At 35.1% G+C, this 26398-nt stretch overlaps 3 protein-coding genes across 5 annotated transcripts; all 3 read right to left on the reverse strand.

The window, feature by feature from the left end:
• Positions 1-349: 349 nt before the first annotated feature.
• LOC11418536 (G-type lectin S-receptor-like serine/threonine-protein kinase At4g27290) lies at positions 350-4379 on the reverse strand. Its single transcript, XM_024779278.2, has 7 exons — positions 2839-4379; positions 2467-2583; positions 2242-2396; positions 1942-2152; positions 1601-1838; positions 1056-1206; positions 350-909 (listed from the first exon to the last, which is right to left on the reverse strand). Exons 1-7 carry the CDS (start codon positions 4121-4123, stop codon positions 607-609), a joined length of 2460 nt encoding a protein of 819 aa, XP_024635046.1. The 5' UTR covers positions 4124-4379; the 3' UTR covers positions 350-606.
• Positions 4380-5007: 628 nt separating this feature from the next.
• Positions 5008-9740, reverse strand: LOC11440498 (uncharacterized). 2 transcript variants are annotated; one of them, XM_003600026.4, is made up of 3 exons: positions 9040-9740; positions 7851-7979; positions 5008-6945 (listed from the first exon to the last, which is right to left on the reverse strand). In XM_003600026.4, exons 1-3 carry the CDS (start codon positions 9442-9444, stop codon positions 5389-5391), a joined length of 2091 nt encoding a protein of 696 aa, XP_003600074.3. In that variant the 5' UTR covers positions 9445-9740; the 3' UTR covers positions 5008-5388. The 2 variants fall into 2 exon arrangements, with proteins under 2 accessions (XP_003600074.3, XP_024635048.1); XM_024779280.2 differs by having other exon boundaries at positions 7851-7982.
• A 12261-nt stretch (positions 9741-22001) lies between these two features.
• LOC11441522 (peptide methionine sulfoxide reductase A1) lies at positions 22002-25181 on the reverse strand. 2 transcript variants are annotated; one of them, XM_003600027.4, is made up of 3 exons: positions 24964-25181; positions 23242-23633; positions 22002-22421 (listed from the first exon to the last, which is right to left on the reverse strand). In XM_003600027.4, exons 2-3 carry the CDS (start codon positions 23596-23598, stop codon positions 22170-22172), a joined length of 609 nt encoding a protein of 202 aa, XP_003600075.1. In that variant the 5' UTR covers positions 23599-23633; positions 24964-25181; the 3' UTR covers positions 22002-22169. The 2 variants fall into 2 exon arrangements, with proteins under 2 accessions (XP_003600075.1, XP_013459795.1); XM_013604341.3 differs by having other exon boundaries at positions 23242-23581; positions 24964-25169.
• Between the last annotated feature and the right edge of the window lie 1217 nt (positions 25182-26398).

Genomic DNA, 26398 nt, shown 5'->3' on the forward strand with positions numbered 1-26398 from the left:
TTCTTCAGTTATGAAAATGAGCAAATCTTTGGCTAAGTTCACATCTAAATCTTCTATTTCAGAACATGGCGCAGCTGAATTTTGTTGCTTTCTATCATAGCCTCCAGTGCGAGGAATACAAAAGATTGTACGAAACATAAGAGTTTAAGGATAATTAAGGACTAAACTTTAAAGGTCTCTATTTTATAAGGACCATAAACATTTTTAACACAGTAATGTTTGCGCACCGTATCTGTCATGGTTGATGGGCCATTTAACCAATCACACTTGATAAGCTGGAAAAGGAGATTTCAGATATCAAACGATTTCAAAATGGTCGGCACATGTATGATTTCGAGTAGTAATTTCAACTTTCTCTTTAAAATTATATTACATTGAAAAATTTACAATAAGATCTGATTTATAATACTAGATACAAAAGGCATCTCCTTTCAAACAAGTTTTTGAACATTGCTTTTTACTCAAGGAACTTATCTAGACTCATATATAATCTATCTATCTATCTATCTATCTATCTATGTTCATTCTTTGAGGGATCTATCTTCATATTCAAATATTAGTGCATTTTTAACAATATTTCATCCATTTAAGTGTCACAGTGGCATTCTATCGGGCCTCTAACAATGAGACTGAAGCTTCATTTATTGAACACACTTTTGAAGAAGATGCTGTTCTGATTGTATTGTTATCTCTTCCTGCATAGAACCCAGGTTCACTTGGTGTTGGGAGTAACTTCTCACCCTTTAACATAAAAACCACAGATGACATGTTAGGCCTATTTTCTGCTTTCTGTTGTACACACAATAAACCCACATGAATAAATCTTATTATATCTGAACATATGGCCTCATCATATGATATGTCAGCTATTAACTCCTTTGCCCTTTCTTCAATCCATAGTCTCCATGCCTAAAATGACATCAAGGTTACAAAAAGAGTAAGCTCAACATTTATGAAGTGGATTTTGATTGATTGGTTTATTTCTTGTGTATGTATTTGGAGTTTACTTTCAATTATTGTGTCATAAGATAGAACAAATACACTTCAAAACTTACATAACCAAGGAGGTTTAGATGATGTAGAGGGTCACAAAATCCGCGATTCTTCCTGCCGCTAATTATTTCAAGCACAACGACTCCAAAACTAAAAACATCAGATTTTATTGAGAATGATCCATGCACAGCATATTCTGGAGGCATGTATCCACTGCAAGAAAAAACGGTGAACATTTAGGGAAAAAAATATACATTGAAAGGGGTTGTGAGATAGCAGAACTAAAGGTTAAAATAACTTTTGAGTTTATGTAACATACAATACTTGTAACATAACTTTCTAGTAGAATTAAGTCCCTAATAATACTCTTATTGGTATTAATGACTTAAACAGAAAACAATCCTTGCAGTTGTCCATATTGAAATATGAACAAATATTACCAAAGGCCAATATCAAAATAATGACAAAAATCAATCTTTCCTATATCTTAGGAATTCAGGCTGACAAATATGTTTCATAGAAACGAAAAACCGAAATCAATGTATAATAATACATAAACAAATGAGATATTTAAACCTTAAACTGAAGAAAAATAAGTCGAACTTACTAGGTTCCCATCACTCTATTTGTATTAGCCTCGGCTTGGTCTCCCATAAATGATCTGGCTAAACCAAAATCTGATATCTTTGGGATCATATCAATATCAAGAAGAATGTTGCTTGTCTTGAGATCTCTATGTATGATTCGTAGTGTAGAATCTTGATGGAGATACAGAAGCCCCCGAGCAATACCATTAATAATTTCCAAACGTTTAGTCCAATCAAGTAACTTGCTTCGCATAGCATCTAACAGATTTCACTTTCTTAAGTTAGCATGAGAACTACATTTTAAGCTTTTAGCAAGAGAAAAATTGAGATCAATAAATTGGGTTGGTGTGAAAATTCAAACCAAAAATAAAGAAATCCAAGCTTCTGTTGGGCATGAATTCATAGATCAACATCTTTTCATCTTGTTGAATAGAACAACCAAGAAGTTTTACAAGATTACGGTGTTGAAGTGTTGCCATCAACTTTACTTCATTTTTGAACTCCTCAATTCCTTGTCCCGATGTTTTAGAAAGCCTCTTAACGGCGATCTCTTGGCCATCTATCATTATGCCCTAGGAATATTTTAGGAGGAAATTATAGTACTTACTTATAGCACTTGGCAAAATAAGGGGATTAACTAACTTGTTAGCCAAGACTTTACCTTGTACACTGGTCCAAAACCACCTTCTCCCAATTTGTTTCTGATAGAGAAGTTATTTGTTGCATTAGTGATGGTTGAAAAATCAAATATTGTGGCCAAGTCATCATCTTCATTCTCCTTCTTCTGCTTCCAGTGAAATAACTTTTTTATATGGCCTGAAGTAACAATTAAAGTAAATCATAAATAATTAAGAATTATTTATCATAACTTGTGCACTTGTCTTACCAAGCTTCTTTCTATATGCTGACGTGACCAATACGAGAACGGCTAGTCCTATAATAAATGCAATAACCCCGGCAAAAATCCCAGAAAGCTTCAAGTTCCTCTTATTCTTTTTATGATCTGAGGGTTGAAATAAATGTCAGTCAACAAGCAGGTATAGAAGCTTACTCAAAATAAGAAGAAATTAATTCATGACCAACTGTTCTTAGAAATATTTCAGGTACATACTTTAAAGTGAAAAGAGAATTTATTAGTGTCACATGATTTCAACTATTCAACAGGACTTAATACTATCAAGATAAATGCTGAAATATATGAAATTTGTGCAATATATCTAACTGGAAAGGAAAAAGATGTAATAGGAAATGAAAATACCAAGTTCTGAAGATGCTAGCCGTATATAAATGTCTTGTCCTTGGTCTCGATGTTTTCTCATGTCCAAAATATTGTCAAACCAAAGTAAGCAACCACTCCCACCATCTCTGATATCTAAATTTGCATATGCAGTGCAATTACAATTTTTCAAACACGTCGTCTTACATTCCTGAAGGCTCAAGCTCTTGTCATACCATGATGCCGACGTGTCTGGCAACTTCATGTTTGTGTACTTCAAAAATCCATCTCCATTGAGACAATTCAATTTTGTTCTCCTCAGACACCCGCCAGACCAATCCGATGACTTCCATTTTGATTGAAATTTTGGCGTGAAACCTTCCAAGCATTCACAAATTGGAGATTCATTAATATTGCAGTTAGAGTTGATCCCACAACAGGCATACTCTTCACACTGGTCTATAGGACGAGTAGCTGTAGCCTCCCAATTTTGTGTCCAATCCGACCATATAAAACGTTGTGGAGTTCCATATGTATCTAGCACAAATCTAGTAATAATGAAATTGGTCCACGTTTGATATTGATATGTGACTTCTTTGTCAGTAATCACAAATGAGTAATTCAAGACCCTATTAATTCTTTGCCAAAACTCATATCCATTCCATGACCCTCCTCTATACATAATTGTTGTTCCCTTTGCAATAACTTGTTGAGGAAAACCATGAGTATCGATCCTATACGAAAACTCACCTACAGCAGGATCTTCAGAGGTTCTCCAAGAAGTGAGATATCTATATGGACCAGTCACTAAGTTACTTTTCAGCTTCATTCCAGCAAGCAACGTGTCACCAGGATAATCAAAGCTTTCCCACAAAAACTCCTCATCCTCACTGCTGCTATTTGCATCTTTTACAACAAGGTTTCCTGAATCCAACAACTGCAATACTGATTTTCCCACAATTCTTGATGAATTGGAGGACCAGATAACGCCTTTGGAGCCATCAACAATAACAAGAGTTCCCTGACCATTGAGTTTCAGCATCGCTGTTGAGTTTTGTACAGGCGTATTTCTATTGGCAACCCACACAATAGTCCTTGGTGATATGTTCTTGTACCATATACCGAAGTATTGGCGTAGTGGATCTCTAAAGTTGAAAAATCCTGCTTCAAACAATCCATCTCCAGAAACAAGTGTATCACTGTATTGCATAAACTGATTTGAAGCAATGGTAGTAAGAGTTTTATGTTTAGAGTAAGTGGGCATGGCCATGAAGCAAAAGAAGAAAGTAAACACCATTAGCATTAGCACCTTATTATGGTTCTCCATTGTGTTTGTGTCGATTTGTCCTCGTTATTTTCATTTTATCAAATTCCAAATTCAATGTTTAGAGTCATGCTTATGTCTTCCCATGTAACTCCAAACTTGCGAGTGTAACGTTAACTACTGAATTTCTTGTTCGTGGCAATAAAACAGATAACCACCCAAGTACGCAATGAAATAAAGACCAGAGAACCAATCATTCTCTCTCATTTAAATAATTTATTTTAATCATTCATCAATCTCCTATACATTAAAGTTACCGTCTGTTTCACCGCCTGAGGAGAACCAATCATTCTCTACAGCAACACCGTCTGTTTCAAACTCATTTAAAACAAAGTCTTCCCATGTGCTTCTCCACATGAAAATGATGTAAGGTCTAAACTCCAAACAACAGCAGCAGCAGCAGCAAGCTTGCGATGTACAAATTAAAGTCTTATTCAGCTTTCCTTGTAGAGTTGCCTGTGAAATGGGTTAGTCTAATATTAGACGCAACTACTCATAAACGTGTACAATGCAGAGACCTCAAACATAACATAGAGTAATGACTGAGTTGTCCTTAGACTTGATAATGATACAATTCAAGAAAAATGCTTCTCATAGTAACCGTTTTAGTAAACTCACACGATATATAAATTATTAGTCAGGAAACTAAAGGCAAGAAAAACAAATATTATTTTAATTGTTTATCAATAAATCGTTAAAACTTAAAACAGACCTCATCATTCCTAGGGACAATGAAACATAGTAGGGAGAAGTGGTCCCTATCTAAGCGCTCAGGTATAAAGTTTCATCACCTTGAATGATACTAGCACCTAAAAACATACTAGCTATATTCTTAAATCTATGACACATTTAAAACCACATCCATACACATAGTAGAAATCAAATTAGGGAAAAGAAAATGATATCATTTATTATAATTTATGTTAATCTAGTTTCCCTGCATATATGTCTTGATACAACAAAAGCAACATGCTTCTCATAGTTTTCATTACACAAAATGAAGCAAGGCCAGTTCATGATAGATTACAAAATTTCCCAAGAGTATTATTGAGACATTGGCACAATGGGAGGAAAATATTATCTGCTAAGTGCTTAATGAGTGAAAATGAAGAATTAAAACTGGTAAATTCTAAGGCAGTAAAATTACATTTATTTATAAACCCCCACCATTTCTGAGCAGTTTTTGTACTCCTACAATTCAAACCAAAATGCTGTTTGTGTGTCATTCTTCAGTTATGCAAATGAGCAATCTTTGGTTAAGTTCACATCTAAATCTTCTGTTTCAGAACATGGCGCAGCTGAACCTTGTTGCTTTCTATCCTAGCCTCCATAAGTCTTGCTTTCAAACTACCCTTCGGTCCTGTGCGAGGAATGCATCCTTTCATGCCTCGATTATGCACGCTTCCCGAATCGGGAGAACTTAACTGACATAAAATGTCTTGGGGGCTTAGTCCACCTTTATCAACTCCCCATTCAGGAGACATGATGCCACCATTAGATACCTTTCCATTTGAAAGCCTCCCGTTCATTCCATCCATAGAGATTATCTTGTAATTGTCCTCATTGGTTGGTCCTGACCTCCAAAGCCTAGCTATGGATGATATCCTCTTCGATTGCTTCGTTGGTACTGAATATACTTCACTTATTTCAGTTAATGGGGTCTCTTCACCTGCATTTCCTTCCCATTCTATCACACTCATCCTCGAGACATTGCTCTTACGATCTTTCTTAGTCACTGAAGGGGCACTTCCTTCTAGTGAACAACTTGATCCTTGATCTTCAACATGGCTCGCAGTTTCCCATCCACTTTCATCTTCTTCAATATCACAGTTGTTATCAATATATATGTCGGAACGTCTCTGAAAGCTATTCTTATTTATGGATTTGGCTTCAGGACTAACCGTGTGAATCTTTGAGGCGTGACTCACCGGAGAGTAAGCAATGCATGATTCAGCCTCCCTCTCGTTGGGTTCACCAGAATTTACATCTTCAAAAATGGCAAAAATATCGTCTGGATTGGATGGCTCATAGGAAAACCCCTTGAGGTCTTGAATGTTCACTGAAGCCGCGGCCTGTTGAAGAGATTGTGCCTCTCTGATCTCCTTAGCATCTGAGTTCATATTTACTGATTTAAGAAAGGTTTCCAAGTATGCTACAAGTTCATTCATCTGTGAATACTTCTCGTCAAGAGCAACTTTTGCGTCTATCAGTTTCATATGAACACGTTCTTCACGCCATACTTCAGCCATCTGTAACATCCTTCTCTCTTCATCCATTTCTTCCCTGAGATTCATAGACTCTCTCTTTAATTCTTCAACTTCAGCCTTGTCTTCTCCAATTTCCTTAGCAAGCTCGTCACATACCTCCTCAATCAATTCTCGGGCCTTCCTTTCTTTCTCATAGTCCTGCATGCAGCGTTTTGCTAATAACTTAGCATCAGCCAACTCATTTACCAACCTGGAATTGACAATTTCAGCCCTTTGACGACTTTTCCTTTCTCGATTTAAATCTGTTTTAATGTCATCAATATACACACGGATTTTTTCATGCTCTTTGCTTCTCCAAGAGGCTCTTTCCTCACTGACTTTCTTTAAGAAATGCTCAAGTTTCTTTTTGGAGGAATGTCGTTCAGTCTCGAGCTCCTGAATCCGCACTCGAGCCTGCTCTAATTCTGCTTCAAGAGCAGAAACAGTGCTATCCTTTTGGTCTAGAAGTTCCATCTGGCTGTAGATATGTTGCCCTTCATTGGATGTTTTTAAACTAACAGGATCCCACTTTGTCATTCCCTCCATTGCAGCAGAGGAAAACTGGAAGGAAGGGTCGAGCTGCAGAAGAACAAAGAAGGTTTAAGATTAGCACTTTAATTTAATTGTTTGTTCTTTCACTCCTGAAAGTGTAAGTTAGACAATTTTGAACTCTTTTTGCTTTATGGCCAAAAAAAAAAAAAAATTTCCTTCCCTGGCTGATAACTTTAAATGCTATTTTCACCATATCAGTTTACAAAGCAATATGAAAATGTTTTCCGTGCACTTTACCTTAGCATGGATCTAAGCAACACTAAATTTCGTTTCTCAGCTCCAAGAAATAACATTCATTAGATCTATCTACATTTGAAAGTTAAACTTGGGTGGCTATCATATAAGCCTCGAGAAAACACAGGTACCATTGCGCATGGCTTTGGCATCTTGTCAAAATTCCTTGGTTGTAGAACACAGCCACATGTTGCTATATTACAGTTTGATATGTATCTGCTAGGTATATATAGCCTAACTTAGCGAAATAGCTTCCTTTGGCAAAAAGAATACAACTATCAAAATTAGATACGTTCGAAGGTGATAATACTACTGGAAATCATATAACATCAGGACTGAAGAAGCTTGATAGAATATAATGAAATATTTTATAATATCTTAATATTATGTTAAGAGTGTCTTAGTTTTTCTGGTATGATTAGTTTATCATCAGTTGTCCATAAGGTGTCAGCTCAATCGTAAGAGTTTGACCAACCTCAAGGAACAAAGTCAAATCCCCTCGGAGACAATTGTAAAAATTCTATCTGTATCACTTTAATTGATATTAAAAAAAATATATTGTCATACAAGAAAGAGTACAATTTAAATTCAGTTTTCGATCTTTATCTTAATATGGCCTTCACTAAATAATCTCCAATTATCAGAGCCATTTATGATTGTGATGACTATAATTATGAAACAAACAGGAAACACAATACCTCACAAAAATGTCCATCCTTTGTCCTAGAAATGGAATGACGGGTTTGTGATGGATTCTTGATATCAGATCCATGCATAACGGCATTTTGATTACTAAGACATGGGTGGTCTGCATAGCCAATTCCGTTCTGCTGCATATAAGTCACGTCAGTTATATACTAAAAGTGGAAAGCTATTAAACTTATTGACCAAACAAACTGCGAAGATTTGAAAATAATGATACATGACATTGTGCATTGAATTTTTTTGACATCAACATGAATGCATATATACCGAATAGACTTGTACAGTTCAGTTAAGGAATCTAGTAAATAAGGATTACAATTCATCAGGTTGCACAATTCGGTTAAGTTTAAGCATTGAAAGCATGTGTTCAGAATGCAAATACATTTACACTATAGATATGATTGACAGCATTTATACCATGAATTAAATAATCTCAAGTAACAAACAAACCGTAATTCATTTCGTCAATTACAACCTAAAACAATAAAGGTTTCTACAATATACCTAAGCCAATCATGAGCTAACCAACAACAAAACACTTTTTAGGCTTCAAATTCCTTTTCATTGAAGATAATGGATCACTATTACTCCAGCACCTATCTTTTTGTAATTGCTTATTTATTTAATCATTAACAATCAATCATTTACTTCAAATGAACTTCTAACTTTTAAAGCAATAAACAACAACCAATAAAAAAAGGGTATCCTGGAAAATGAAAGCTGAATAAAATTTCCCTCTGAAGACACAAAATAGATGATGAAAACTTGAAAAAGGATGGAATCACAAAGGTTAAACTCAAACTTCAAAAACAATATGCATAAAACATACAAAAACCTTCAACAAAAGGGTCGTTTTGGATTGACTTATTTGAGCTTGCTTACTTGTGAAACTGTTTGTAAGAGTTTATTAAAACAACTCTTACAACTTATATGAAAATAATTAGACTTCATTTTATCCTTTGTTACTGAAATAGCTTATACACAAACACTTATATGATAAGCACTTAAATAAGTTTTTTTTATCCAAACATGACCTAAACACCTAAACAAAAAACAACTAAAGACTAGAATAGAAATCACAAAACTGAATCAAAAACTCAAATTTCAAACAAAAATAGCAAAAACAAGCAACAAAAAACAAATAATCTTAAAAAAAAAAAAAAAAAGTTTTAACTTAGTTACCTGAAGTCTCAAACCACCACGAGTTCCACAATCACCACCCACCGCAACCTCCGGCAACTGCAACCGCCAAAGTCCAGCACCAAGCTTCCTCGCCGACACAGTCACCACCGGCTTCTTCTGCTGCTGCTGCTCACTTTTCCGACAAACCTCCACCGGATCACCACCACCGTCAACAACACTCCCCTCTCCATCTTCTGGGATTTTCCACTTCGACGAAGGAGTTTCCGGCCTACTCCGTCTCCCGGAAGACGTACCGCTTCTCCTCAAACGACTCCCCGGAGTCTTGAACTTCCGGCGAGAACTTCTCCGGTGTGGTCGAAGATCTGAATCGGGAGAGTTGTTGGAAGCAATGCTCGCCGTGAATGACGGAGTCTGTCGGTGAGATTCGCCGGAGATCTTCATCATCACCGGCGAGTATCAGCCATTTAAGAAAAATATAATAATCCTACTAAGTACCAGTTATGAGCTCGGCTACGGTGAGATTGGTTTTCTCAGATTAGTCGGTATTTGAGTTGGATATAAAGTTTAAAGTAGTAGCTGTTAATGCTACAAATAATGTTTGTGTGTGTTGAGGTTTGTGAGGGAAAATGAGTCAGAAGAAAGATTGTTATTTGTATGTGATTGTGGAAGTTGAGTTGTGTGTGAGAAAATGAAGCACAGAGAGAGAGATTGAAGTGTGTTTGTGTACGGTCAACGAGTAATCTATTTTTACCTTAGATTTTCTATGATGTAGATGGAAAAATCTTTGAGCTATCGCTGATGACATATTTGGTTTGGCTGAGATATATAAGTAATTTATTTAAATGTTCATCGGCAGTTAATTGTCGAAGTTTTAGAAAATTGGCTGCAGTTAACTACCGAGATTTTCCTCGGCAATTAACTATTGAGGATTTCTTCGGCAGTTAACTGCCGATGCGAACTGAACATAAACAGAAGCATAAACTCAATTTTCTGAGTATTGCTACAATTGTTCAAAAAATTTCCAAAACCAACCAACTTATCCAATTTCGATTTTTGAGCAAAATCAAGTGCATCATCTCCATTTAATCACAAGTAAGTATCTTGACTCATTTTTAATCATAATGTTAGTTTATGTAGGTTTTTTTTAAAAAAAATGGTAGTTTTCATGTGGTTAGGGTTGATGTAGGAATTGAATTTTTTATGATTGCATGTAGTTTATAATTGAATGTAGTTGCTTTAATTGATGATTGAATGATGTTAGAGTATAATTTGGTTTTGAATGGTGGCAAAAGAACACATTTGAGTATGTTTGATACTTTGCACACAAAGTGTTTGATTAAAATGTCTCAATGACAATTTTATTGATTATTTAGTTAGTTTAGGTTATGGATATGATGTTAATTGTCATTCGAAAAAATGTATATTGAATTAGGTTGAATGTGGTTTTGATTTTTCAACGAAGATGAATGTTTATGTTTAGGTAGAATGTGTATGATAATGCATTTGATATTTACGTTTGAATGTGAATGATAGTGTATATGATAATGTTTAGGTTCAATGTGTTTATTTGATAAAGTGGTTGAATGTGAAAGTTTAGGTTATATTTAGGTTTAGTGTGTTTGATAAAGTGGTTGAATGTATAAGTTGAATGATGTTAATTTTATAATTTTTTGTGTAGATATGGCCGATAAGGACCCCGTTGATCCATCTAAGATGATTGGTGGTAGGCGTGCGATGACTCAGAGCCACCTGAGGGAGAGGCAAAGCGGCCACATCCCAAAGAGGGGAAGAGGTCGGAGGGTGGATGGTTCAGGGAGTTCGCAGGAAGCTTCTCAGGCTACACAGCCTGAAGAGTCGCAGGTGGTTGATCCAAGCCAGCAGGTGGAGTACCTGAATTATCAGGATCAGGTACACCATGATGTTACGGATGGTGGGTATGACTAGGATCATATACCAAAGCAGCAACATATAGCAGATGATGACGACACTGCAGCAGCTGCTGCCCCGGAGGTGTTACCTGTGGACCCTCCTTTTCCTGGAGGACCGGACGACCTATCTTTGCTGCACTCTTATGTCAATCATGTGGCGTTGCCGCTTTGGTATAATTAAGAGAACGTAAGTGTAATTTTTTTAAATGTTTTTTCTTTATGTTTAATTATTTTCTTTATGTGTGTGTTTGTTTAATTATTATATCAACTTTTATATGTGTTTTTTTTTTAATTCTTTTCTTTATGTTTAATTATTTTCTTTATTTCAATTTTTATTGTTTTCTTTATGTTTAATTATGATTTAAATTTATTTTATTATGTGTCTTATTTAAGTTTTAAGGTTTACATGTGTTATGTTTTATTTTTGCATTTGTTAAGTTTTATTTTGTTTAGTTAAATGTTTACATTGTTTAATGTATAAATTGTCTAAACTATGTTTATTTTTCTATTATTTCAGGTTCGTAAGCTGCGTGTTGTAAAACCGATTAATCATGGGGCTAAGATCTTGAGTCTCCGACGCCCAAACGGGAATCAGGATTGGTTTTGGGATCCGCTTAGGGAGAGCGGGTTACATGATTTGGTTTACCTGGGCTACGCCACTGTGCCTCATGCCTTGCTAATGACTCTATGCGAGAGGTGGTATCCCGTGACTAGCACTTTTCACATGCCCTTGGGGGAGATGACTGTGACTTTGGATGATGTCGCGTGTCTTATGCATCTTCAGATTGAGGGGCGGATGTTGAGCCATGGGAAGAAGATGTTGAAACATGAGGGAGCAACACTACTGATGAGGCACTTGGGTGCGTCGCAGCAGGAGGCGGAGAAAATATGTGGTACGGAGTACGGTGGGTACATTAGTTACCCGAAGCTGAGGGAGTTATATACGAGGTACCTTGGTAGGGCTAACGTATTGGTGGATACGGAGGATACAGAGAAGATGGAGGAGTTGCAGAGGGTTATGACATTTTGTGTGAAGTGTTATCTTCTCTATCTTGTAGGATGCTTGTTGTTTGGTGATAGAAGCAACAAAAGCATCGAGTTGGTCTATCTGACGACCATGGAGGAGGGCTACGCAGGGATGCGTAATTTTTCCTAGGGAGGGATGACACTCGGATACCTATACAGCGAGTTAGCTGATGCGTGTAGGCCTGGAGACAGAGCACTTGGGGGAAGCGTGACACTGCTCACTGTAAGAAACTTATAAATGTGAACCTTAACTTTTATTTTTTTGTTATATTTTTTCGTGCGTAATAATTTATAAATGTGATTTGTTTGGTTTGTGCAGACATCATTTTTGGCGCATTTTCCTGGCTTTTATAGTGTTGATCCCAACACCGACTACATGGAAAACTATCTGGTTGCGGCGAGGTGGAAGCTTCATAAGGGTCATGGAGAGGGGGTCACGTATCGGTCACTACTTGATCATATACAGTTTGATGACGTATGTTGGAGGCCGTACGAAGAGCATAGGGAGATCCAGGATTTTGAGGAGATTTTCTGGTATTCAGGCTGGATTATGTGCGGTGTTCGTAGGGTGTACCGTCACTTGCCTGAGAGGGGTTTGAGGCAGTACGGATACGTCCAGACGATCCCTAGACATCCGACGGATGTTGTAGAGCTACCACCGCCTCAGACTGTGCAGGCATTCGTCGACTTCCACACTCACACGCTTAAGGCGGCCGATTGGGGTGAGCAGGCAGGAGAGCAGACATGGCTGATGGCGGATGGCTATGTGTTATGGTACACTAGGGTGTCTCACCCTCAGATTTTTCCACCTCTTTCACGAGATCTTCTGAGGCCAACAAATGAAGAGCAGATCATTGCACAGCAGTGGGAGCGGTATGAGACGAGAAGCTCGCCTGACACCTATGACATGGTTAGTGTCGTTGTTGCTTACGCTGATGCGCAGTTAGGCCAGGAGGAGGTCATGAGCCCTCATCAGTGGTTTCAGGCCATGACCCATCTTGGGGAGCAGATCGCGCCGATCATGACCAGGAGACGAGGCCAGAGGCCGAGGAGGAGGCACCAGCAGCATCAGCAGGACCAGGACCAGGACCAGTAGTAGTAGTTGTCAACAACAATTCTCAAAATATTTACTGCAGTAGTAGTACTGTGTAGTTTTAACTTGGTAAATGGTGATGATCTGAGATCTCTTTTACTTTTTGATTGGTGGTTATTTATTTTCCTTTTTTTTTATTGAAAAGTGCTTATTTCTTTTTGACTCAATATTTATTTCTTTTCTTTATAGGTAAGTACTTTGTTATGCATTTATATTATTTGATATTTTCCCTCAAAAAAATAAATAAAATTTGATATTTATTTCTTTTCTTTATAGGTACGTACTTTGTTATGCATTTATATTATTTGATATTTTCCCTCAAAAAAATAATTTTTTTTATATTTATTTCTTTTCTTTATAGGTACGTACTTTGTTATGCATTTATATTATTTGATATTTTCCCTCAAAAAAATAATTTTTTTTTATATTTATTTCTTTTCTTTATAGGTACGTACTTTGTTATGCATTTATATTATTTGATATTTTCCCTAAAAAAAATATTATTTGATATTTATTTCTTTTCTTTATAGGTAAGTACTTTGTTATGCATTTATGTTATTTGAAAATCAAAATTTTTGAATAAGAATATACTCTATATGTGTCATATTTACATTTTACTTGATTATTAAGAAAATAATTAATATTGTTAATTTTAATGATAAAATATGTATTATGTATTAAAACACTTTTATTAATTATGTTAGCGGTAAAAAAATAATACATATTGTATTGATATCGTAAAAGTGACAAATTATTTGGAAAAAAAATTAAGAAAAGATAACACCTATTATAAAACGGAAAAAAGCAGTAAAAATTATCAATCATGTGATTTCAATCACTTATATCATGGTGTCATATATATTGATCTGGAAAATGTTAACTTGTGAAGTTAATCAGTCAAAAGTAGAAATATTTTATTGTAATTAATGCATTTGAATTTAATTTTGTTACTTTTAATTAATTGAATACACAAAATTTAAGAAATATATTTTTATTTTTGGTTTGTTTGACATCTGCTGTAAGGGCGCAAGTTAGCATGACCCTATTTATATATTTTTTTTCTTTATATTATATAAGTTATAACATAAATATGATTTGGCCGAATCGTATTCAGGTAGCTTTACAGCGTGGTTTGTCTGATCACGTTACATTGGTTTTATCTGTCGATGAAGAAAATTGGGGACCTCGACCCATTCAGATGCTTAAATGTTGGGCAGATTTTCCAAACTATGCCAATTTTGTTCGACACAAGTGGTGTTCCTTTGCAGTGGATGGTTGGGGCGGTTATGTATTGAAACAGAAGCTGAAAATGTTTAAATGTTGCTTGAAAGAATGGCACCAATGCCATAATCAGAATATGGACAGGAAAATTCGAGCGGTGAAAGAGCGGATTTCGACCCTAGACTCTAAGGGGGAGAGTTCGGTTCTTGTGGAGGAGGAGGTGGCGGAGTTGCACGATTTATCAGTGAATTTACACTCGTTAGCGCTAATACATGCTAGCACGTGTTGCCAATAGTCAAGATTGCATTGGTTAAAAGAAGGTGACACAAATACAAAAAAAATAAAATCATGGGGCCATGTCATCTAGACGGCGGTGCAATGCCATTCAGTTGATTCAGGTTAATAATGTCCAGGTCGAGGGAGTTCATAATATCAGAGAAGCAGATTTAACTCATTTTACATCACATTTCAAAGTCATTGATGTCGACAGGCCACGGCTAGAGGAGATGGATTTTCGAAAATTATTTATACAGGAAGCTACCTCTCTAACTTGCCCTTTCTCATTGGAAGAGGTGAAACAGGCGATTTGGGATTGTGAAAGCTTCAAGAGTCCAGGACCGGATGAGATTAGCTTTTGGTTTTATTAAACAATTTTGGCCTGAAGTGAAGGATGATTTTATGTGGTTTATGTCTGAATTCCATTGCAATGGGAAGCTAACAAAGGGGATAACTTCTATATTTATTTCTCTTATTCTGAAGGTTACTAGCCCACAACGGTTAAATGATTTTCGCCCTATATCGTTAGTGGGCTGCATGTAAAAGGTGTTGGCTAAAGTCCTTGCTAATAGACTCTGAGTTGTGATCAGAAGTGTTGTGTCAGATTTCCAATCGGCATTTGTCAAAGGGAAACAAATTCTAGACAGTATTCTTGTTGCTAATGAGGTTATCGACGAAGCACTTATGCGAAGTAAGGAACTTCTGTTATTTAAAGTTGATTTTGAAAAGGCTTACGATTCGGTGGATTTGCATTACTTGGATATTGTGATGTCACAAATGAACTTTCCCTCAGTTTGGAGGAAATGGATATCTGAATGTGTTGGGACAGCCACGACTTCTGTATTGGTGAACGGGTGTCCTTCTGAAGAATTTCCAATGGAAAGGGGACTCCGTCAAGGGGACCCTCTTTCCCCATTTCTCTTTTTGTTGGTGGCTGAAGGATTTAATGTGTTAATGACGTCTTTATTGGTGGCAGAGATGTTTCACGGTTACCGCGTGGGGAGTGGTGATGGTGTCTAAATTTCCCATCTCCAATTTGCAGATGACACCTTGTTAATTGGTGAGAAGAGTTTGGCTAATGTGCGGTCTATGAGGGAGGTTCTTACTATATTTGAACAAGTGTCCGGATTGAAAGTCAATTTTCACAAAAGCATGCTGACGGGAATTAATGTGTCTGACTCGTGGTTGCGTGAGACTGCTATAGTGATGAACTATCGTGTGGGAACATTACCATTTGTTTATTTGGAGTTGCCTATTGGCGGGGATGCCAAGAGGTTGGAGTTTTGGATACCTGTAGTAGAGAGGATTGTAAAAAGATTGATGACTTGGCACGGTAAATTTCTGTCATTGGGGGCCACCTGATACTTCTGAAATTTGTCATGCCATCTCTTCTGGTTACTTTCTTTCTTTCTTTAAGGCATCAAAAGGTATAATTTCTTCTATTGAATCTTTATTTTTAAAAAAAATTGGGGGGATGTGAGGATATTAGGAAAATCTCATGGGTTGATTGGGACTCTGTGTGTTTACCAAAGGAGGATGGAGGGTTGGGTGTGAGGAGGCTGCATGAGTTTAATTAGCTCTTCTAGGAAAGTGGTGCTGGAGGATGCTAGTTGATAAAGGCGGGTTATGGTATCAGGTTTTAAAGGCTCGGTACGAAGAGGAGGGTGGTTGGTTGAAGGAAGGGGGAGTGATAGCTTCGTGTGGTGGAGGATGGTGAGTGGCATGCGCCGAGGTGTTGGTATATGGGGGAGGGAGGTTGGTTGGTTGATAATGTTCGTAGGGTGGTATGAGGAGGAAATAATGCCTATTTCTAGACGGATAACTGGTTTGGGGGCGTGCCCTTACGGGTCACGTTTTCTTAGTTGTTTTCATTAGCTGTTAATAGGTGGGTTATAGTGGCAGAGATGGCGAGTAGAGGGTGGGAGGAGGGTGGCGTTGCCTGGGTGTGGAGGATGCACCTTCTTGCTTGGGAGGAGGAGACTGTTACAGTCTGTTCTGTGTTGCTGCATAATATTGTTTTGCAGGATGACATACCAGATAGATGGTGGTGGCTCCTTGATCCTGTTAATGGCTACTCTGTTAAAGGGACCTACCATTTCCTCACTACAGCGGATGCATCTCCAGAAAGGGGAATGCTTAGCGATGTTTGGCATAAGCAAACTCTACTAAAAGTTTCTCTTTTTGCTTGGCGTCTTCTTCGCAATCGACTACTAACTCGAGACAACTTGGTGTGACGCCACATCCTTCAAAATGGTGACAATGTGTGTTTGAGAGGCTGTGGATCCATGGAGATGCGGACCACCTTTTATTTGGATGTCCCACCTTTGGCAGCGTGTGGTACGTTCTCTTGCAATGGCTTGGTATCTCTTTTGTTGCTCCAGTTACAGGACGAGATTATTTTCTTTAGTTTGGAAATCATGTTGGATTACCGAGATCTTCTCATTTGTTCTTGAAAATAATATGGCTAGCTTCTGTTTGGCTTATTTGGAAGGAACGGAATAACCGTGTTTTTCATCATAAAGCATCGGATTCTTATAGTATTGCAGACAAGATTAAGATGTTATCATTCCTGTGGTTAAAATCAAATTTGATCACTTTTGTCTTCAGTCACAATCACTGGTGGCAATATCCTTTGTTATGTATGGGTGTTAGAAAATAATTTTCTTATTTTGTCTGTTTTTTATTTCCATGACCTGCATTATGGCTCCGGAAATTTGACATTGAGACTTGACATTGTAATTTGGTTTGGGTGATTCTCTTTTGCACACCTTATATGAGATGAATCATTTTTGTTAATATATTCCATTCTAGCATGTTTAAAAAAAAAAATCATAAATATGACATTGGTTTCCTGTTAGATATTATGAATGATTTTTAAACATATGTATATTGTAGACCATATATGTAACATTATTGTGTCCTGAAAAATATTTACCTATCAAATTATCTACTTAACAACCCTATGTTTCATTTGGAAATCAAAGAATGATGTCATTTTAAATACATGGAGGCTAACGTGTGTGACATTGTTGGTATTAAATTGTTACCGTGAAGTTGACTTAAAAACAAAAACAAAAATCGAAAGAAGGATTGAATTTTATTTTTCATCAACGGTGAACTAAACTTGTGCTTAGTTATTGAGAGCGACTAACTTATGTTGTCGTGTTGGATTTATGTCAGAGTTGCATTGGGTTTGGTTGGTTACGTTAATTTTTGTTGTTTCGGTTTTTTAAAAGTTTTAGGATGATATTTTTGATTTCTCAAAAAAAAAAAAAAAAGGATGATATTTTTGATTTTTTTCGTTTATGTTTATTATATCATCTATTATATATTTTTTATTTGTCGTTGTGAGTTTAGTTCAATCCATAATATATACAAGATTTAGGGTTTGAATTCTAGCCACCTAAAAAAAAATATTTCTCGTCTATTTTTTATTTTTTTTGAGCAATCCTTTTTCTTTAATTATATAAACTTGATTGTTTTCTTTAGTGTTTTTTTTTGTTTGCACAAATTTGTTTACTTTAGTGTTACTATATTACTTTATTTTATTTTTTTTACAATATTAATCATATCACTTCATAATTTATGAGTTAATTTTACCTAAAAAAAAAAAGTTACTAATTAATGCTTTTCAGCAAAACAAACGGCACATGTACATTAACGTGTTTTGTTTTTCTTTTTTTAAACAGTTAACGTGTTTTTCTCTCATGGTCAATTATGGCTATTCAATTTTATCCAAGCTATATTACGTGTGTTGTCACCCAAAGAGGTATATATATATATATATATATATATATATATATATATATATATATATATAACTAGATGAGTCCATTCTAGGATTATAAAAGCAATTAGCTTTCCCCACCTCCATAATTCCATTAGATTTAGGTCTTCCTTTCCTTTAAGCTTAAAAAATCAAGATTACCTTTATATTTACGTACTAAGTTAATTACCATATTTTATATGTATGTAGAGGATTTAAAAATAGAGTGATGGTTTTATTTACCACAATAAAGAATCTAAACCTAGCAGAGAATCATGGGCCAGCGAGTGAAGGTTTCATCGCAAATGTCGTCACATAGAAAAATGTTCGTACACAGTAACCTGTTCATGCACTTGTCTGCTTGGCCGTAGAAACCAGACAGATTCATCTCTTTGTTTTTTCCATTATTATTATTGTTCAAAAAGATTCCTTCACACACATAAACAAACGTGTGACCATGTGTGACGCTTATTGGACATAAAAGGAGGGAAATAAAATAGATGATGGGCAAAGAGAAAACAATTACGATAAACGATAGCATTTGGATGATACGATAAGATATCTCTTTCTGTATAATCATATATTTGAGTTCGAATTCAATATTAGTATACAACATTAATAAATCTTTAGAGAAATTATTTTACCACACACTATGATTTAATCCGACTAGAAATATTAGCTTTTTACGGTTGCATATGTGTAGATGACAATGGATAGAGTATGGGTAGGGTACCATGGTGTCCGTCCTTATACCCACAATTTAGAAAATTACTTGTACACGAACATGTGTCTGCGTTGCTAGCAACTTCAAAACTTATATCCATACCAACTTGGTACCTAAGTGTTCATACCTATACATGTTACCAACACTCTTTTACCGTAGATAAAAATTCTCCTGTAGTCATTTATCTTATACTTTGTAACAATTTAGTCATTTAGTTTTCTTCCCATTCAGGTGATTTATCTATCACAATATACATATGATTTTTCTTTCTCAATTTTCGTTCAAAAGACCTTGGTGTGTCTTTTACAACCAAAACATTATATTGACAATTATTAGAGGGTGTTTTACTTTATGTGTGTGTCTAATTTTTTTTTGTTAGCAATATATTTTTGGTTAACAAGTTTTGGTAAATTTCCTTATATTACATAGCAAATTTTCACTGACGAGGAGAAGAAAAAATTCACCCCAATATGAAAGAAAATGACATAGAAAACATAGATCATTGGATTTATGTAAGTTTCTATTTTAAGATGATGTGTTGAAAAGATTAAAATAGTTTTTTTTTTTTTTTTGACAGAAAGATTAAAATAGTATTAGATTTTTTTTTTTTGAGAGAAGATGTTGGGGTATAGGGATTTATAATGTCATCGTGTAAAATTAATTTGTTAAAACTAAGGCTAGATTAATTTAATATTTAAAGTTTATTTATTATAATTATATATATATATATATATATATATATATACTTTTTTAGTAATATATGTTAATGAAATATATATTTATATATGTGAGTGCGGGTATTAGAGTGTATGTGCCCGTTCCTATATCATATCCATACCCGTTTAATTTTATCGATAATTTTATGAGTCTAATTGTCATCCCTTGATGCTTGTATCTGATTCACATTAGAAAAAGAAACAATTCATAGATATAAATAATAAGAAAAAAATTAGAAATAAAATATATTTGTTATAAATTACTAATGCAAAATATTTTTATCTATTGATTGGAGGACAGATTGTTGAATACATGTGCAGAAAATATCTACACATTCCAGTAGATAAATTCAACCCTTCAATTAATGTTTAGAGTGTCCAACTAAACAAACAAGGAATCCGAGGGAGTTTCCACTTGGCCATCATAGAGTAAGCCACATCAAACAAAATTCCAACTGCACTCACATGGGTTTCTTGCCTAAAATCCCCAACTTTAATTTTGTGCCATACTCTTATCTTATATGCAGGTTAATTCTTCAATCAATATTTTCTTTTACAATAAAGAATACCTTAATTAATTTCAACCATGATTCCTTAAAAATAATGTAGACCATGATGATTAACAAAAAAGAAATTTTACATTGAAAATATTTTTTTTCTTCACATTTTTAAAATGTTGACTACGAAAAAAAATCGTTATTTAATTATCCGAGCTAGCCTTGTTTGTTGATGAAGAAAATCAACTGTGCTTTAGCTTAAGGTATTTACTTTATTATATTAGATCTAATAGTTGTAACATTTTTTATTCATATATATGTGATATTTTTTTCTAGTTAGATCTAGGTGGTCTTTAAACTATGATAAAGTGGCTAACGGCTACTAATCCTAGCTAATTAATATTTAAGAGATTTTTTTAATAAGCTGGTCAAATTAATATATGTTTCATTATGTCTATGCATGCAAAGACATGACCACCTAGACAATAATAGACAAAGGAGTTTAATTTGATTAAATCCTAACCTACGAGGCTCTCTACAAGGTCCACACTTACAAATGTGGCCCACCTTCCTCCTGACTCCAAATTGTGTATCATTTAGAATACTAATCTATTAGCCTCCACTAGGTAAGGACGTGGGGCAAATGCCCCCACTAGAATTTCAATCTTTTTCTAAGCAATATCTCTTACGTTTTGGGTCCATTGTCTAGTGTCAAACGTGTAAATTGTGATTGATCTCTTTAAAAGATGTATATTTCTTTTCATTTTCTAATTTCTGCATCATCAATGTGTAATAGATATTTTGAAACGATTTCATAGCAGCCATATAGTTTTTAACAGTAACTACCGCCTAAAACAAGTTTGAATATAAGAAACCTTTTCTGTTGATATACGAGGTCTTTTTGTTATTAAAATCTATTTTTTTTTTAATAGCGAGTCTAAAGCGAGAGTTTTAGTAGTCTTACCCTCTATCCTATTACATAATGCTGCAAAGTCGTTACATTAAAAGAGAGCGAAATCATATCTAACAGTTCCAAAGTGGGTGGCAACGTGCTTATGTGCAACAACAACAACGGTTCACACTGTGGCGGATCTCCTTGCAACAACGGCTACGGCAATGAACCACCACACTATTTTTTATGGGGTGCCAAATCTTTTTTAAAACTGTTTAATATATATTCTAGAAATATTTGGCACCCCATGAAAAATTTCAAGATCTGCCATTGGGTTCACATTCAACAATAATATATGTGGATCCTCCACAGCGGTTACATAATACAATTCACTGCGAGTTGTTGTATTAAGAGAGAAAAACTAGATTATTTATCTCTCTTTGATCCGACAGCTCTAAAGTGGGTTGCACACTGCCGCTGCTGCAGAAGATTCATATTCAATAATGATATATGGATCCTCTGCGGCGGATGCATATAGCATAATTCATTGCAGTCTTCATACTCCTCAAATGTAAAGAGAGAAGCTAGCAGAACCGTTGTACCATGATAGAAATACTGATTTCTCTCTTAGCATTGCCTTAATCTTAAATCTGAATAATGAACCGAAAGTATTGCATTTGTAATCCAAAATGCATTAAAGGTTCCACGAAGTTGCATCATTAGCCACAAATTGATTTGGAAGTTGACACATAAGTCTTCATTATGAGCTGTGACATGTGACACTAACTAATTAATGAAATCCTTTAGAAAAATCTCTCTGAAATTTGGTTGAAAAAAAATGCAAAAGTAGAAATAATATTGTGACTCAAAAGAACTGATTTTACGGCGATCTTCAACCTAAAAATAGAATAGAGCATATAGTGTGAAACTTTGTTTTATTAAAAGTATTAACAAATACTTATCAACAAAATATATCAATTTCCAGCATCTAAACTAGTCATCTAGTTCTTGGTGGTGATTAGCATATTAATTAACCATAGCATCGAATAGGATCATTGCATCCCTTGGAAGAAGATTGTTTGCAACCAAATCGGCCACCTTTTTCAAGGTATTGTTGATGATACTCTTCTGCCCTGTAGAACTTCTTGGCAGGAAGGATCTCAGTAACAATCTTCCTGTTTAACTTCTTTTGTTGTTGTTCCAATGATTCTCGCGCTGCTTTCTCTTGTTCAGGGGTGTAATAGTATATTCCAGACCTGTATTGTGTTCCCACATCATTCCCCTGTTGCATAGAAAGATCAAAAGGTTACTTATCACTTAAAGCAAAGAGTGAATGAGGCATGTGAGTTTTCATCGTATATTCGAAGTTCATACATGGATGCATTTGAATATAGAAAAGAATCGGCAAAAGCGGTGTGCTTTAAGGGAAGAATTGGAGATAAAAATGACTCTGATGAAGAGACAAAAGAGAAGACAGAAATGCAATAAAAGATATCCATGATTCCATATCGAACTAGTTAGCCTAGACGTTCACAAATTTTATTGGAGGTCTAGCCAACCTCGATAATTCAAGAGTCAAGTCTGAAATCAAATGACAAAACACAAGTGTTCGGCTAAACAAAATTGACAAAAAGAGTGGCTCTCTACGCCAAGTTTCGATAGTGATTCATTAAAATGATTTAGGGGTCATGATAGTGAATCATGGTTCATCACATAATGTATCGGGACTCAAGATGAGATTCATATATGTTCAAAATCGGTACAAACTAGAGGTTTGTATTGATAACAATGTTATGAAGTATATCTATGATGAGTACTATCTAGTTTAGCAACTAGTTCTATACTGCAATCTAAAGAAAAAGGAAAAGCTAGCACTTGCAATGAATTCACACAAAGCAACACGTTGAGCAATCTTGTAATAATATGTAAAAAGAAGAATTGTAGGTGTAACGGTATATATCAGTTGAATGGCTTGGTCGAATAGTTCAGAGTTCGATAACAGTGAAACAGATAGAAATTATATAAATTAGAAACCAGATCGATTCAATTAAATAATCAAACAATATAAGGGTTATAGACCAAAAAACAAACTTTATATGTACCTGTCGGTTCAGTGTGGTAGGATCGTGTTTAGCCCAGAACGCATCAAGCAGAGTCTCATAGCTACATTCTTTAGGATCATACTGGAGTCTCACAACCTCCGAATGTCTCGTGGTCGCTGAACACACATCCTGATATCTTGGATTATGCAAAAGCCCCTGGCTATAACCAACCTCGGTCTTGGTCACCCCAGCCACTCTCTGGAAGGCCAGCTCGACACTCCAAAAGCAGCCGGCACCAAACTGGGCAAACTGTTGACCTAGTGCTGGTGTGTCGTCATCTAGTCCTTGAGCAATGGATGAATCCATCTTTTCTGTTACCCTTGCGCTACCAAACCAAAGCCTGTTCAGCAAGTACATGGAGTGATTGTTGACAGCAATATGAAGACAAGTTTCTGAGGAGAAACAACAACACAGGCGCGCCTTAAATTAATATGACTAGAAAAACGTGTGAGAAGCTGAAATAACTACAACTGGAAGGTTTCATAAAGACTAATTTTAATTTATAAAAGAAAAAATTGCACCAATGAATCATATGGTGGAATCTAATTAAAAGGAAGTAAAAGCTTTTATCGCAAGTGAATGAGACTAAAAGAAAGATAGAATTTCATACAAGTTAAAACGATTGACGAATACTTTATTCACTAAATACTGCAAGGTAACATAAACTAGTATCACTTCGCAGGAAATTGAAATTCATAATCCAGTGAATCAAAAAATAGAGACTGTAATTTGCAGAATTACACACACCTACCATAACTGGTGTAACTTCAATCTAGATTGAGGATGCTAAACTATTTTCTAAAATCTAAATGCATTACTTTTATACATGTCAGTGTTGTCAACCCTAAGTTGTGAAAAAACCAGATTATTTAAATTCTGCTATGCTCGAACACTATAGCGGCTATTTAATAACACACTTTGTAGTATATCACAGAACAATAGCGGTCTGTTCAAAATATCCTCTATTGTACTAACTCCTCTTATCCCATATTTTAACAAACTTCTCAGTATCTTATATCATACGAGTATGTGTGCGAATCAGTATGTTCGCGTATTATCAGAAAATCAAAAAACATCATCATCAAAAAGAAGTTGAGATCCTCTTCATTTCCCAAAAGAAATGGAGAACACTATTGATCAGAGAGATACACATAAGTCTGATATAAGTAAGACCCACCTTTTCAAAAATTCAAAAATATGGGTCCTACCAATAAAAATTTAATTTTTAAGCTCGTCTACTATTTCAATTATCAACTAAATGTTCAAGTGCTTTAAATCAATATGTCCCTGGCAAGCTAATATACAAAAAGTGAAAGGATATTGCAATAAAGGGTCCATTTGGATTAGCTTATGCAAAATAGCTTATGCAAATAAATAACTTTTTGTGTCAATTCATAAGTTCTTCTTATTAACAAAAATTATATCTTCATAAACTGCTTTTTCATAAAGTACTTTGACAAGCTTATGAATAATAGCTTATGCAAATAAAAGAACTCTCAATTTATCAAGTTAGCTTCTAAATTACCACTCTCCTTAATTCATAACTAAACTAATAATAGTTTAAGGACGAAATTGAAGGTTTAGAGGCAAAATAATGAAAGTGAACCAAACACCAACATTTTCAACAAATGATCCGAATCAAACTCTAAAAAAATGATGAAAACTAATAAATGGACGACAAAAAATAAATAAACTTGATAAGAACATAGTAAAAACACGTACCAAGTGGTGTGAGAAACAAACGAAGAAGATTGAATGGTGATTGAAAAATGAGAATGAAAATAAAGAAAAACAAGAAACAAGGGAATAAATTTTATAGGATTCGGTAACAGTGACAGCAACATTAAAAACAAGGGTTGTTTGCTTGTTGTTCACGAATGATGACGCTTTCGTTAATCTTTATGTTGTTTCTTCGTTGTTGCTGTCTTGGTTGCGTGTCAAGCGTAAAACACAAAAAAAAACTACTCATCAATCCTTATCTCAAACACGATTCTATTAGTGAAAATCACCCTCTTTTTATTTTATAAAAATGATAAAGAAATTATCATTCCTTAGTTTCTTTTAGGATACAATTTACTTATTAATTTTCTATGAATACATATATGAGAATTGCTTTACACATTTCATAGACTGAGACACACCAGTAAAATAATATATATATTTTTGCCTTCTTGGCAGTTAACTGCCGAGGAATTCAAAAACCAGCTGCAGTTAACTGCTAAAAAAAACCTCGGTAGTTAATTGTCGAGGATCTTCTACTACAAATCTACCAGAAGCTTTCTCATTCATTATTCATTTCATCTTCCAAACTTTTTTTTTTCCAAATCTCTCTAAAAAAACTCAACCAAATCCAACTAAATTTATTCAACAAATTCATAAGTAAGTAATTATAATGCTATTAACTTACATTCTAGTTGTTATAAATGTTTTTATTTTTTAGTTTTTGAGTAGATTTATTTTATTTTTGTTTTTGAGTAGATTTACATAGTATAATTCATTTTTAGATTAGATGTTAGTTTTTTTTTTTTGAAGGAATATTAGATGTTAGTTGATTAATTTAGTTAAAATATTTGCATGATGATTATGTTATAGTTTAAAATTTTAGGGTTATATTTTAATTTGGTGTTTTATATTTTTTATATGATTTTTGTATGGTTATATTAGGGTTATATTTTTTATATTTTAATTTCCTTAGATGTTTTTCGTATGGTTCTTAACTAAAAATACTATCCGTTAATCAACCTGCAGCATGACAATTAGCAATAAATTCCTACACTTCTCTACCAACTGCAACTCCCACACCCAAAGTCTCCTTCTCCACTTCCAAGCCTCCCCTCCTTGACCCCAACCCCAAGAAAACATATGAGCCACGATGGATGATTTATTCTCGGATAAATCATACAAACGCTGGAACCTATCACAAAGAGGAGAATCCCCCGACCCACCTATCAGACCAAAACATCGTACCTGCCCCGTTACCGACTGTAAGACTTAAATTGTCGGCAAACCAACTACCCCACCACCGAATCGCCCCCATCCCGGAATACTAACAATCCCCTTCCACTAGACCGACGCCTCCACACCACCATCCTGTAACCGCCCCCATATATGCCATATCTGGCCGTCAATAAACGAAACCATAGACCCTCTCTATCAA

The sequence above is a fragment of the Medicago truncatula genome, chromosome 3, assembly GCF_003473485.1.
Source record: "Medicago truncatula cultivar Jemalong A17 chromosome 3, MtrunA17r5.0-ANR, whole genome shotgun sequence".
NCBI classification, from domain to species: Eukaryota; Viridiplantae; Streptophyta; class Magnoliopsida; order Fabales; family Fabaceae; genus Medicago; species Medicago truncatula.

Coding starts and splice junctions, on each gene's coding strand:
- LOC11418536 (XM_024779278.2), bottom strand. CDS start 4,123: ATGGAGAACCATAATAAGGTGCTAATGCTAATGGTGTTTACTTTCTTC. Junction 2,397..2,466: donor AGCATATAGAAAGAAGCTTG/GTAAGACAAGTG, acceptor TTGTTACTTCAG/GCCATATAAAAAAGTTATTT. Junction 2,153..2,241: donor GTTTTGGACCAGTGTACAAG/GTAAAGTCTTGG, acceptor AAATATTCCTAG/GGCATAATGATAGATGGCCA.
- LOC11440498 (XM_024779280.2), bottom strand. CDS start 9,444: ATGATGAAGATCTCCGGCGAATCTCACCGACAGACTCCGTCATTCACG. Junction 7,983..9,039: donor GTGGTGGTTTGAGACTTCAG/GTAACTAAGTTA, acceptor ACTTATATGCAG/CAGAACGGAATTGGCTATGC. Junction 6,946..7,850: donor AGGATGGACATTTTTGTGAG/GTATTGTGTTTC, acceptor GTTCTTCTGCAG/CTCGACCCTTCCTTCCAGTT.
- LOC11441522 (XM_013604341.3), bottom strand. CDS start 25,085: ATGTTGCTGTCACTGTTACCGAATCCTATAAAATTTATTCCCTTGTTT. Junction 23,582..24,963: donor TTTGTTTCTCACACCACTTG/GTACGTGTTTTT, acceptor CTTGCTGAACAG/GCTTTGGTTTGGTAGCGCAA. Junction 22,422..23,241: donor CTACCACACTGAACCGACAG/GTACATATAAAG, acceptor TCTATGCAACAG/GGGAATGATGTGGGAACACA.